The 14,833-nt window shown below is 43.7% G+C and overlaps 1 protein-coding gene across 1 annotated transcript in view; it reads left to right on the top strand.

Moving 5' to 3' along the window:
• Window positions 1-13,920, top strand: part of pitpnb (phosphatidylinositol transfer protein, beta) — a 57,017-nt gene extending 43,097 nt beyond the window's left edge. Inside the window, exons 8-12 of the mRNA XM_084324254.1 lie at window positions 7,977-8,054; window positions 9,045-9,149; window positions 10,198-10,320; window positions 10,528-10,591; window positions 12,506-13,920. Of these exons, the coding sequence (XP_084180380.1) occupies window positions 7,977-8,054; window positions 9,045-9,149; window positions 10,198-10,320; window positions 10,528-10,575 (354 nt within the window). The 3' untranslated portion in view covers window positions 10,576-10,591; window positions 12,506-13,920. The remainder of the gene's footprint in view (window positions 1-7,976; window positions 8,055-9,044; window positions 9,150-10,197; window positions 10,321-10,527; window positions 10,592-12,505) is intronic.
• Window positions 13,921-14,833: the final 913 nt, after the last annotated feature.

Genomic DNA, 14,833 nt, shown 5'->3' with positions numbered 1-14,833 from the left:
AAGAGCGCCTAAGCTTAACCGGTGAAAGAAACAGGCGTCACACGATTGGCCGCACATGTCACACGACATGTCAGGAGGATTGCAGAACGCGCACGCGGAACTGGAAATCCGTTGGTAAAAGTATTGACGCCACCTGGCTACCTGTCTGTGCATAACAATAGCTCAGGCCAATGTATCATCGCAGCCACTCATCGCAGCCAATGTAAATGGATCAAGCAAATAAATTTGGCCTATCTGGTCGGGGTCTTCAAATATGATGTCTGGGGGCGCATACAGACAGTGAAATGAGGGTGGACTGGCCATGCCTGCTTTGTAGATGATAAATAGCACAATATCTCTCTCACACGTTCCGAGACTCGCACGGCGTCATGACTCGTCATAAGTGAATTGTATAGAAACAACCCACCAAAATGGACTATTGCACCAACTGCCTGCAGGTTTCACTGCAGCGTGGTGCACGGGGTGCTTTACTTTCTCTTTGTCGTTTCAGGATATGCTAGGGTGGTATCTTTTGTCTGAGCAAGGTCGTAGATTCTGCCTACACAGTGGAGGGGAGGGGGGGGGGGGGGGTGGTGGTACTGTGAATGACACTACATTACCTGAACTCCAGTGTGTGAGAACTGCTGATTCTGGGGGTTTCTCCAGCCAGGAACAGGGGGGGGGGGGGGGGGGGATTTTTTTTGTCTCGTATCCTAAAAAGTCAGTGGTGGTGAGTCAGCAGGATAGCGGCTGGCTTCACGGCCCACCTGTGGAGCTCTGCTCTGCGCACTCACCGCTGCTCTTGTGATGAGTTCAACACAGAGACGTGTGGCCTCCTCCTGTGGCCTCCTGCAGCGTTCAGGACAACGCTGATGTTTCACCTGGTGGCAACAAGCAACTAGGGCTGTACTGGACCCAATGTAACATTCGAAGCTTCTATTGAAGTATTCGAACGAAGCTTCGAATGTCTGTCGTCGTATGCAGATATGCTACATCATTTATTTTTATGACGGGTCATATTAGGGCTGTCCCCGACTAAGGATTTGGATGGTCGACTAGGATTGGCCAGAATTTGCCGTTAGTCGACTATTGGTCGACCAAAAAATTAAAAATAAAAATAAAAGTATAATATGTTACTTTTTTATTTCCATTTTTATTTTTTATCATTCCATTTGGGCTGTGGGGGGTGCTTAATGTCTGAAGGAGTCGACTGAAGGCTTCTTGTCCTCTGCAAAAGCATGCAATTGGTCCACTGATTTGTCTAGTCTAGTGTGTTCATTAGATGGTGAAATCCTCTTTCAGTGCCTCTGTGCCTGTTTTCATAGGCAGTTAGCCTCTGGTATGCGTGCCATTAGCGTTAGCTACGCTTCTAGGCCTCTTTTCTTTTGTAAAGAATGATAAAAAATAAAATAAATGTAATTTTTTCTTTTCTCGACTAAGGTTGGCCAGTCGACTACGGCTCCTTTCGACCGATTAGTCGACTAATCGATTAATAGGGGTCAGCCCTAGGTCATATATAATAGTATAATACTATGATATTAGTGTAGCCTAATCTCTATCTGCAACTGTGAAGAAAAACCCCATTGGTTTAAAGTTAAACAGAATGAATAGACGGCGCATACATTTATATTTTTTAATGTTGATTTAGAATTCGAATGTCAACATTATGAACGAAGCTTCAAACTATTGGGTACAGCCCTAGTGGCAACACATGATGCCATGCTGCACAAGAGGAGGCAGAGCATCAGTGACCGTTCATACACCTGGGCCCTGTTCCTCGTACCTGGCTAACTGAGTTAGCCGGATAATTTAGCACGTTTGTCTAAATCACTATGGCAACAGATCAAAAAGTTTGAACCTGCTCGAGCCTCCAGCGCAGAGTTTACTTCAGTTAGCTGGATAAACTGGCCACGCCCTCGCAAAAAAATGCCAGCGCCCTTCCTCACAGATCCCATTATACCATTCTGAATTATGTATTTGTGCTTAGTTTTTCTAGAGGGGCTTTTGAAATGTAAAATAATAGACCTAAAATGCTGATAATAAATCATTGCTTTCTCCTAAATAATGCACATCATAGCTATACGGCGCTCGCGAGTCGTGACACACTATGTGGTTATTTTAATAACGGAGCATTGCAAAAGTGAATCCCGTGGGGATATTTTTTATGAATGAAACCTATTGGGCGTTTGGCTCTGATTCGTTTCATATTCTCCACTGTGGATGTATTTGCTTAACGGAGCGCCCGGATTGTGTTTAATTCAAGCATAAATTGAAGCGTCTTTATGCGTGGATTGTGGATGTGAATTACGACAAATCTGAATCTGTGGATTGTTGAATTGTATCACTGTCACTCACACGTTATTGTGATATTGTAACTGGGATTAAAATGTCTGAGGAGGAGATGCGCTGTTTGACGGATTTGATGACGTGGACGTGACTTGAGAAAAGTGAATTAGCAATTGCAAGCTTTTGACGTTTTGATGAATGAATTTGAGAAAATGCATTTATCTGTTCAAGCACTGTTATCTGATGATGAACATGACTGGTGTCACTGGTATAAACCAAAGGTTAATCAATTCAATGCATGTATGGATGATGTCCGAAACTGATTAAAACCTGATTAATAGTGAAACTTTAGAGACTCGTTATTTCGGGGGTCGCGCCTTGAAAACTTTGGGAACCATGTATTTATATAGTACATGATACCTAACCGCATACAGTATCTATTAATTCGTATCAATTACTCTTTGGGCTTGTTTTTATCTACTTATTGTGAAAGAGTTGAACTAATTATTTTCGCTAGCAAGATCTCATTAGATTATTCATTCCATTAAGCCTACTGCCAGCAGGCACATTTAAAGAAATATAATTTGATTGATTGGGGGAATGAGGGACTTAAAATGTGCCTATAGATTGTGCATTTAACTTGTCGGCGAGGCTATTGAGCCCATTCTGCAATCTGTTAATAAAGTTTTCAATCAATGCCGTTAGAAAATTAGGTTTTCTGCGCTCGACACCTGCTGTCTTTTCAGGTGAAGCGGCCGCGCGCAATTATCCTGAGTATCAAGTCTGGTTCGAATTAACGAGAGTGAATCAACGTTTGAGGAACAGGGAAAGCCTGGTTTCAAACATTGGGTTAATTGAATCTGGCTAATGGGACTTTTGATCGACTTAGTTGAACCAGGTATGGGGAATAGGGCCCTGGACTGATTTTCAGGACTCGTGACTCGACTTGGACTTGAGCACCGATGACTCGGACATGGACTTGGACTCGAGCATTGGCGGCTTTCGCACTCAGAAGGTGCAGACGAGGACTCTAACCTGTTAATTGATTAATACAGTTGGCAGTATCATTTGGCATAAGATATTGATTGCTTTTGTTTGGCTATTGTGTCACAAAGTAAATAAACTCCCTTTTGAAATGGTGACCACTGTCATTTATAGGGCTGTGCCAAATGTAATTTTTTAACATTCGAAGCTTCTATTGAAGTATTCTAACGAAGCTTTGAATGTCTGTCGTCATATTTTATGACGTAAAAAAAATAAAGGTTTTATTTAAATTTGTTATCCTCAAACTAAATCCTCAATTTGAATAAAGTGATTCATCTGATTGTCTTTTTTTTTTAAATTTTTTTATCAACTTTCTTTAATGAATATAACTAATCAGTTTAGTCAACATAAATAATCCAATAAGGGCACGGTTGGTACGAAAGTCACGGTGACGTCTTGATGGACCGCCAAGCGGATGCAGATAGGCTACAACATTTATGATAAATGTTTTATTTAAATTTTTATGACTAGTCATATACTATAATAGTATAATATTAGTGTAGCCTAATCTTTATCTGCAACTGAAGAAAAACCCCATTGGTTTAAACGGAATGAATAGACGCATACAATTTTATTTTAATTTCTTTATAAAATTTTCAAAATTCGAATGTCAACATTATGAACAAAGCTTTGAACTATTCGGTACAGCCCTAGTCATTTATGTTTAATGTAGAACCTTTTTCTATCTGTATGTCGGCTCTGACTGCCAGAGTGGAGTGGTGGGCTCGAGATTTAGTGACTCGACTACAACACTTATCAGTGACCATTCATACAACACATGATAACAAGCACAAGAGGGGGTAGAGCGTCAGTGACCAGTGTTTCCCATTAATTACCTAGACTGTAATTGTCCCGCCACAGTTGTTAATGAACCGAAAATATATTTTCTATAAAAAACATTATATATATATATATATATTTTTTTTTTAAATATAAAGTTTGCCAGTAGGGATGTATCGGTAGTATTGGCAGTGGTAGTAGTCGTAATAGTAATCCAGTATATTTTTTTATTTTCTAAAAAAATAAACCAGTTCAACACAGGTAACCACTTTTGCTTCATTTCTTTGATGGCTCAAATGTACGCTCTAGTTTAGTAGATTTTGTGTTTTGAGCACAAAGTTCATCATAGATCTAGCCTCTTTATTTTGCTCTCAAAGTGCACTAGATTGATGCATTTAACTTTAAAATGTACCACAAAAAAATAAATCTCAGGGGAGCATGCCCCCGGACCCCCCTAGAGGCTCCGAGGTTCAGCCACCAGTCTCACAAAATCCTGTGGGAAACACTGGTGACCAGTCACACAACACATCACAAGAGGAGGCGGAGCCTCGGTGACCAGTCACAACACATGACAACGTGCACGAGAGGAGGCGGAGCCTCAGTGACCAGTCACACAACACATGACAACATGCACGAGAGGAGGCGGAGCCTCAGTGACCATTCACACAACACATGACAACATGCACGAGAGGAGGCGGAGCCTCAGTGACCAGTCACACAACACATGACAACATGCACGAGAGGAGGCGGAGCCTCAGTGACCAGTCACACAACACATGACAACATGCACGAGAGGAGGCGGAGCCTCAGTGACCAGTCACACAACACATGACAACATGCACGAGAGGAGGCGGAGCCTCAGTGACCAGTCACACGATGTGGGAGGAGTGGGCGCCGGCCGTGAACAATAGGCTCTCAGGTCCTGATCATGGGGCTGGGTGCTGCGCTCAGGGATCACAAAGGGAAGGTTCTAGGGCTGCACCCAATAGTTCGAAGCTTCGTTCATAATGTTGATATTCAAATTCTAAATCAACATTTGAATTTAAAAATGTTAATATATATATATATATATATATATATATACTTTTTATTTTTTTATATATATATATTGTGTCTATTCATTCTGTTTAAACCAATGGGGATTTTCTTCACAGTTGCAGATAAAGATTAGGTTACACTAATATTATACTATTATTAGTGCTGTCAGGTGATTAAATATTTTTTTAATTAATTAATCACATTTTAATCGCATAACCATTTTAGGCCTGATATTCTATATTCTATAATCATATTTCAAATTGCATGTGTCCGGATGGCAGAATTCAGTACTGTATCTACAAAACCTTCTGTTTAATCATCTTCCCTTTATTCATTTGCTTAGATTTTTCAGGTCTGGTCAATTTGACCATAGTGTTATTCACAGTCAAAGATAAAAAAAAAAAAAATTATTGATATTCTCATTTGGGTCATTACAATTTCCTCAAGTCTAGTAACAGACACAGTATTTCTGACACTGGGAACACATTCCCTGAGATCCATAGATGTCCCTAGAATCAGATACCAAGAACATGCAAATGGACCATTAAAAAAAAGTCTGTAAATGTTTATTCTTTATTTTTTTTTAAATATATTTTGCGTTAATTTTAATAACGCGATAATTTGCTGTGTAATTAATTAATCTAATTAACGCGATGAACTGACAGCCCTGACTATAGTATATGACTTGTCATAAATTTTTTAATAAAACATTGATCATAAATGATGTAGCCCGTCTGCATCCGCTCGGCGCTTCATCAAGACGTCACCATCACCTTCGTACCAACCGTGAGCCTGAGTGGATTATTTATGTTGATGTTATATTCATTAAAGAAAGTTGATTTAATTTGTTTAAATACTCATTTAATCAGATGAATCACTTTATTCCAATTGAGGATTTAGTTTGAGGATAATAAAAAAAAAAAAAAAATGTGATTACGTCATAAAATATGACGACAGTCATTCGAAGCTTCGTTCGAATACTTCAATAGAAGCTTCGAATGTTAAAAAATGACACTCGGTACAGCCCTACAGCCCTAGTGTGTTCCCTCAGCGGCTGGCGGCACGGGGCACCTGTTGGTAGCCTGCCCTGTAACGTGTGTGTGTGTGTGCGCGACGCGTGTGTGTGTCTTTCTCTGTGAGTGAGTGCTACCGTTTAGTCACATTTTGTTTCAAGTTTAGTTTTATTAGTCACGTATAAAGTACATGTACATTACAGTGAAATGCTTGGTTCTGTGTGAGCCTCCTGAGAATGTGCTTCATACAGTAAAAAAAAATTGTTAAAAGAATAAAGACTGATTACTATGCAAAATATACAAAACTAACGTACAAAATGCTAAAATGAGGTAGTGCAAATATTTGAGTAATAAATAGATAAAATGTCTGAAGTGGATGTGTGTGTGCAATACATGTAGAATGGATGGGTTGGTAAACTTGGTATTGCTATTGCATAGGCATTGAGCACATCTTTTCAGATGGTGTTATTGAAGATCATAACTAGTAGCACCAGTGCGACTTGCAAATAAACCCTTTTTACACTGTTGATTTCTCATTGATCATCAGGTGGGAGATATGTGTGTGTGTGTGTGTACGGTATACTATATGAGTAAGAGAGGGAGACTGTTTAACACAGGTTAAAATTGTACACAGGCTCCACTATTCCTCAGACTGTAGCTGCCTGTCTGGTCAGTCGGTGTGTTGCTTCCTCTCTGGTGGCCTCAGTCTAGACTGTAGTCCTGAATGACCAGAGGGACCATTCAGACGAGTCGGCAGCAGAAAAACAGCCTTTCTATTGAATGTCGGCTATTGTATGCATATCGGCTACAGTAGACAATGTAACGATCCCAACGCGGACTACAAAGTCTATAAAGAAAGGAGGAATAAAACGCTGTCGGACAGCATCAGTGTTTCAAGGAAGCAACATTTTTATTTTGTGAAAGATCACAAACGCACTTCTTCAATCAGTATCTGAAATGAAAAAGAAAACACTAACCTTCTTACTGTCTTCTACTATCATCATGCACTCTTCCTACTATACTAATGTGTCTCTACTACCTTGCACTCATCACAGCAGCACCCAAGTTCCAGCACTGTTTGATGAACATTGTTACTCAGCTGAAAGAGTCGTACTCTTCCTGCTGACTTGTCCTTCAGAACTTCTAAGTCACTTTGGATAAAAGCGTCAGCTAAATGACTAAATGTAAAATGTATATACAAGTGCAATAAATGCAGTGAATATAGTGTATCTTTTAGATAATACTGAATTAATGCTGAATGAAGGCTTCCAGGTGTAAGTACTCATACAAGAATTGCAGCCCAAGGTGCTTCGACAGCAGTAATGCAGACATAAAATAAGACATAGGCATAAAATGAGCATAACATTTGCATAATTATAGACGGCCATAATATGAGCAGAAAATTTATTTTAAAACCTCACTGAACATTTTTTTTTATAGATTTCTGTTATTAAAATCGATAAAAGACTATTAGCAGGTTTCTGACTAAATAAAAGCAATAAGAGCAGACAGCTACTAAAACCTTCAGTAGGAGGCTCCAGTGGAACTAGTGCTTGATTGATTGGTTGATTGATTGATTGATTGATTGAAAACTTTATTAACAGATTGCAGAATGGGTACAATACAGTACGGCTCAATACACACAATTGTTAAGGGGATGCAGACCAGAGAAAGACTTTCGTCTTGTTTACATCAGGGTCCCTACTTGCTACTAGTGAAAAGGTTTTGTCAGGAGCCCTGTGTGTGTTTGTAATGTGTATGTGTGTGTGTTTGTACATGTTCTGTCTAATCCCATGTCGTCTCATGAGTCTCTGTGTCTGTCTGTCTCCCCTCCAGGATTATAAACCAGAGGAGGACCCTGCCGTCTTCCACTCCACCAAGACGGGCAGAGGGCCGCTGGGCCTCGACTGGAAGGTAGGCGTCCTGCCAGCGAGCCGAAGCCACGTTGGTTCTCCCGTCCTCGTCTGAATCTGTGGAACCGCCACGTCTCTGAGATCACTGTAGAGTAGGGCTGCACGATTAATCAGGGGGAAAAAATCGCGATCTCGATTCATAGACCTATGCGATCTCATTTCTAAATGATGATGATTTTTTGTAGTAATAAAAAAAGAAACATTTTTACATGATTTTTAATTTTTTTACTTTTTACTTAACTTTTTTAAATGATGGCGATTCTGGTTATTTTGTACGTTACAAGATACTTTCAAGTTTAAATCAAGCACTTTCATATACCGGTATTCTATGTTTAAGTTAAAGTCAAGCACTTTGATACTACCGTAATTCCTCTAATAGTAACCGGGTCTCAAATACAAGCCGGGTCTCTATTAATGGCCGGGTGCGCTCTTGAGCTAAGCAATTATAAGCCGGCCTCCTAATACAAGCCGGGTTACTAATATACTGAGCTGCACACTGAGCTAGTTACTTGATTTCACTTTGAAAACGTTGAAATGACCAGTGACCACCTGTAATTGCACTGTTTACTATTTCATACAGTACTTGGTTTCAATAAATGAACCCAGTACATTTGACTGGGTTCAAACTGACACAAAATGTTGATTTATTAATTATGATCCGTTTGAAAATTTGAAATATAGGCCTCCCTCTTATACAGGCCTCCTCCTAATACAAGCCTGGTACCCGCTACAGTTGAAACAAATACAAGCCGGGGTTACTATTAGAGGAATTACGGTATGTTGTCTGTTTAAGAAAGAGTGCAATAAATGATTTTATTGAAAAAATAAGAATCGTGTGAGAGAATCGTGATCTCAATTCTTAAGAGAGAAAAATCGTGATTCACATTTTTAGCGAGAGTCGTGCAGCGGCCTGCAGCCCTACTGTAGAGCCAGTGGTGCGGAGAGGCGTCTCACACACTGACCCGTCCTCTCCGTGGTTTCCCTCTGGCAGGACGAGCTGAAGGCAGACTGCCCCTACATGTGTGCCTACAAGCTGGTCACGGTCAAGTTCAAGTGGTGGGGACTGCAGAGCAAAATAGAAAACTTCATCCACAGGGTAAGACTTTTATGTTTTGTTTATGTTTTATTCAGGATCCCCATTAGTCGTTGCCTTGGGAACACCTATTCTTCCCGGGGACCACACACACACACACAGGCGGGGTTCGCACAAGGCCCTGAAGAAAAATCAAGGCCTGGAATTCCTTGAAAACAGAAAGAAAAAATAATTACAAGGTGCTTAAAAAGTCATTGGAATTCAAATCAACCATTCGCATTGAAAGTTTTGTTCATCCATGATAAAATTCTCTGAATCAAGAAATATAATTATATATTGTAATAATAAGTGTAACTAATTGTCGGAAATTGGTTTTAAGCCATACATATTAAATCCGATCATACATATTTGGATCCGAAAAGGCAGCTTAAAAACCCACTTCTACAGGCAGGCCTTTTAAACACCCATAGCCGTTTTCCCTCTGTTCATGTCTGTTCTGTTCTTGTTTTTTGTTTTACTTACTTACTTTTACTTACTTGTGTATTCAATATCGCAAAGGCAAGGACAAATATAAAAAGTCATTGTATATCTGTTAAAGGGGCAAAATTATCTAATAGCTTTGAAAAAGAAGTGAAAATGTGTAGTTCACTACATACTTTTAAGAGATTATTCAAATATAAGGTGATACATAAATATAAAACCTCATTATTATCCTAGTTATATTTCATCTATAACATAGCTGTGTTCAAATAGTGACAGGGAAAAAGAAAAAAGAAAAGGAAAAACCTATATATAAAAAAAATAAAGTATTTAAAAAAACAAATAAAACATAAATAAATGTATACGTTTTGTACATAAAGCTATGAAACGTTTGTAACCTTTGCCAAATGATATACTGAATTATGTTCCTTTTTTGTATTTTATTGTTTGGTGTAAATGGTGTAATGTAATGTAAAAAGGGTAGGCAATTATAAGCCTCGGCTTCAGCCTACACCTTTTCGGTCATTTTATTTCTTTGTTTTTTTTTTTGGAAGTTCTACTACTGTGCTTTGTAAAGGAAGGACCGAAATAAAAATAAAACGTACGTGTGTGTGCCCCCCCCCCCCCACAGCAAGAGAAGCGTATCTTCACTAACTTCCACCGCCAGCTGTTCTGCTGGATCGACAGCTGGGTCAGCCTGACCATGGAGGACATCCGGCGGATGGAGGCGGAGACTCAGAGAGAGCTGGAGGAGGTACGTCGTTTGGTCAAGTAGACAAAGTTTGTTACAAATGTATTGAATACAATTTTAGTGCGAGGGGTTAGGCTAGAGAGGACTCAACTGGCTCACTGGCCAAGGGGACCCAGATCGAGAGAGAGAGAGAGAGAGAGAGAGACACACACACACTATAACCTTGTTTACTTCCCTTAAACGCTTCTTTACTCCTGAATTCCACACCAGATGCGTCAAACGGGAGACGTGCGCGGCACCTCGGCGACAGAGGAGTAGGCTAGAGGCAGGCTGAGTAAGTCTTCATCGCCGGGGGAGAGCTGGACTCATCCTCCATCCTGTCCTCATCCCGTCACGCCGCCGCCGTCGCCTGACTAACCCGCGTCCGTCCCCTCGTCCCGACTTTCTGTCTTCTCCCCCTTTTTATTTGTATTGATTTTTTTATTTAATTTCTTTTTAACTTTTTCCACTTTTCTTCTCTCCGTTCTGTGTTTCTGAGTTATGGAGGACCTTTCTCCCCCGCACGTGCGTTTGTGTTTGATTTACTTTACTTGTAATTCACAATAAACACTTGACCGTCATGGTTAGCCATGTTTTAACATTTATAATAAACACTTGACGGTAGGGATGTTCGATATTGGCTTTTTTACAGATATCCGATATACCGATATTGTCCAACTCTTCATTTCCGATACCGATATCAACCGATACCGATATATGCGGGGTTCCCCCCCCCCCCCCAAAAAACTGAATAATTTCAGGTAATTAACATTACATATCTCTTGTCGTGGAATTAACACAACATTATGCATACTTTTCACAATAAATGAAATACGAATTTTTCTTACTTGCTTGCCTGGGTAAATAAAGGTTAAATAAATGTAAATTGAAGAAAAAAAATTGAAAACCGATACCGATCATTTCCGATATTACATTTTAATGCCAATATCCGGCGATAATATCGGTAGGCCGATAATATCGGACATCCCTACTTGACAGTCATGGTTAGCACTTGACGGTCATGGTTAGCCATGTTTTAACCATGATATCTGTAAGTGAAAAATTACTGTAAATTTTCCACAAACGACATAAATTGGATTACACACACAGACATCAGTACAATTTACCTCTCGCAAACCCCTCCCTCTTTTATTGATCCTCCAATCACTGCTGTTGGTTCCCTCTGACAATTTGATTTGGAGGATCAAGAAAAGAGGGCGTGGTTTCAGGTCAATTACCGGTACAATTAAAGCGGTCTCACGGACAGTCATATGGGTTTCTTTTTTGTTTAGTTTCCTTCTCTCTTGCACGACTCGTGTCTTCTCGTTTAGTTTCCTTCTCTCTTGCACGACTCATGTCTTCTCGTTTAGTTTCCTTCTCTCTTGCACGACTCGTGTCTTCTCGTTTAGTTTCCTTCTCTCTTGCACGACTCATGTCTTGTTTTCAGTGTCTTGACCTCCAGCTCCATGCACGCAGCTGCTTGGCCTGTTATGTTATTCCTTTTTTTGATGATTATTGATTGCAGTGATGTTTGATTCTCTCCCCTCTCTCTCTCTCCCCCCCCTCTCTCTCTCCCCCCCCCTCTCTCTCTCCCCCCCCTCTCTCTCTCTCCCCCTCTCCCCCCCCTCTCTCTGTCTCTCTCTCCCCCCCTTTCTCTCTCCCTGTCTCTCTCTCCCCCCCCTCTCCCTGTCTCTCTCTCCCCCCCTTTCTCTCTCCCTGTCTCTCTCTCCCCCCCCTCTCCCTGTCTCTCTCCCCCCCTTTCTCTCTCCCTGTCTCTCTCTCCCCCCCCTCTCTCTCCCCACCCCTCTCTCCCCCCTCCCCCCCTCTCTCTCCCCTCCCCCCTCTCTCCCCCCCCCTCTCTCTCCCCCCCCCCTATCTCTGTCTCTCTCCCCCCCCTCTCTCTCTCCCCCTCTCTCTCTCCCCCCCTCTCTTTCTCCCCCCCCTCTCTCTCCCCCCCCTCTCTCTCTCCCCCCCTCTCTCCCCCCTCCCTCTCTCCCCCCCTCTCTCTCCCCCCCCTCTCTCTCTCCTCCCCCTCTCTCCCCCCCTCCCTCTCCCCCCCCCTTTCTCTCCCCCCCCCCCTCTCTCCCCCCCCCTCTCCCTGTCTCTCTCCATCCCCCCTCTCTCCCCCCCCCCCCCTCTCTCTCCCCCCCTCTCCCTGTCTCTCTCTCCCCCCCTCTCCCTGTCTCTCTCTCCCCCCCTCTCTCCCCAGCTGCGTAAATCAGGTCCAGTTAGAGGCATGAGTGCGGCTCATGAGCAGTGAGGCGACCAACCAAACCCTTTCATGATGATGTCATCGGAGACGACGCCCACCCCGAGGAGGAAGTGGACCCTGGCGTGCGCCGCTCTCTTCCTGTCTCACATGATTCATTGGGGGGGTTTGTCAAGATTGGATAACAGTACTGTACAGATCCTCACCCAATCACAAGCCTCCCATTTCACTCAACAAAAAAACAACGGTTTTGCATACATAAAAAAAAAAAAAAAAAAAAAAACTCTTGCACAGAACGTTAAAATGCCTGATATGTAATTGTTAGTTGATTTATCCAAAATGTTTATATTCAGAATCCATGCAGACCCGTGGACTCAGAAAGCCAAGCCTTTTCAACTGATTTAGGATGTTTATCTTTAGTTCTCGGTTTTCCCCACAAACATTGGTATGAGATCACTTGAGTAGATCCACTTGAGTGGATCACTTGAGTAGATCACCTGAATAGGTATTGGACCAATTGATCCCCCCTCCCTCCCTTGTATTTCCTGTCCGTCTCTAGTTCCCTCCATCCCGTCCCCCTCAGTGTCGTCTCGTATCTATCTGACCCCGGTGTGACTCGTGTGTATTAGACGGACCTAAGAGCGTCTCATTGGTCGGTTGGTTGGGAGTGATTTTACTTTTGTCTTTTTTTCTTTTTTCTTTTTTTTCCGTCTCTTTGTTGTTTTCCTTTCGTGTTGGTTTTTGTTGTTACGTTGACTTTGAGTTCATCAAGACTCTCATCCGTGTGTTTTAATATGGTTCCAAGGAAATGTGATGCTTATGCATGATGGGTAATTCTTTGCTACTTACTCACCCCCCCCCCCCCCCCCCCCCCCACATGCACATTTACCCCCCCCCCCCATCACAAGTGCACGTGGACAGCAACAGCTCCTCAGTAACTTGTACAGGTAACATTGTACGTTCGGCTGCAACGCAACTCTGCTTACGTTGGTTGATTGTGTTTATTAGAGAGAGAGGGTCTACGCCCCCTGGATGTTGTGGTGTTTTTAAAGAGAGTGTCTGTGTTCTACACACCTGTGTGTGAGTGTGTGTGTGTGTGTGAGTCTGTGTTCTACACACCTGTGAGTGTGTGTGTGTCCGTTAGTGTTTAATCTCTCTCTGAGGAGTGAGACTGATGAGGTTCAGCTGAAACTGAGTGGGCTTCTCCTGCTCCCTCCCTCCCTGGCTGGGTGGGTGGGTGGGTGGGGGGGGGCAGAGCCCCGCATGACCCCTCCCTCCCAGAGCTTCTGTTTCAATACAGCTGAGATGAGGACGTGAGCGTCAGGGCAGCGGTTAGTTCACCCCTCCTCACACCGTCTCTCCCTCCTCCTCCTCCTCCTCTCCCTCCTCACAGCGTCTCCCTCCTCCTCCTCCTCCTCTCCCTCCTCACACCGTCTCTCCCTCCTCCTCTCCCTCTCACACCGTCTCTCCCCTCCTCCTCCTCCTCCTCTCCCTCCTCACACCGTCTCTCCCTCCTCCTCTCCCTCCTCACACCGTCTCTCCCTCCTCCTCCTCTCCCTCCTCACACCGTCTCTCCCTCCTCCTCCTCCTCTCCCTCCTCACAGCGTCTCCCTCCTCCTCCTCCTCCTCCTCCTCCTCTCCCTCCTCACAACCCGGTCTCTCCCTCCTCCTCCTCCTCCTCTCCCTCCTCACACCGTCTCTCCCTCCTCCTCCTCCTCTCCTCCTCACAGCGTCTCTCCTCCTCCTCCTCCTCTCCCTCCTCACAGCGTCTCTCCCTCCTCCTCCTCCTCTCCCTCCTCACACCGTCTCTCCCTCCTCCTCCTCCTCCTCCTCCCCCTCCTCCTCCTCCTCTCCCTCCTCACAGCGTCTCTCCCTCCTCCTCCTCCTCCTCCTCCCTCTCCCTCCTCCTTCCTCTCCCTCCTCCTCCTCCTCCTCTCCCTCCTCCTCCTCCTCTTTCCCCTCCTCCCCCTCCCTCCTCTTCCTCCTCCCCCTCCCTCCTCTTCCTCCTCCCCCTCCCTCCTCCTCTTCCTCTTCCTCTTCCTCTTCCTCCTCCTCTCCCTCCTCCTCCTCCTCACACATCTCCTCCCTCCTCCCCCTCCTCCTCCTCCTCCCCCTCCTCCTCCTCACACATCTCTCCTCCTCCTCCTCCCCCTCCTCTCCCTCCTCCTCCTCCCCCTCCCTCCTCCTCCTCCTCCCCCCTCCCTCCTCCTCCTCCTCCCCCTCCCTCCTCCTCCTCCTCCTCCTCCCCCTCCCTCCTCCTCCTCCTCCCCTCCCTCCTCCTCTCCCTCCTCTTCCTCCTCCTCCTCCTCCTCTCCCTCCCCCTCCCTC

This window comes from Notolepis coatsorum (assembly GCF_963971535.1).
Source record: "Notolepis coatsorum genome assembly, chromosome: 11".
Lineage (NCBI taxonomy): Eukaryota > Metazoa > Chordata > Actinopteri > Aulopiformes > Paralepididae > Notolepis > Notolepis coatsorum.
The sequence above is the reverse complement of the archived record's forward strand: the minus strand, read 5'-3'. Positions and strand labels throughout refer to the sequence as shown.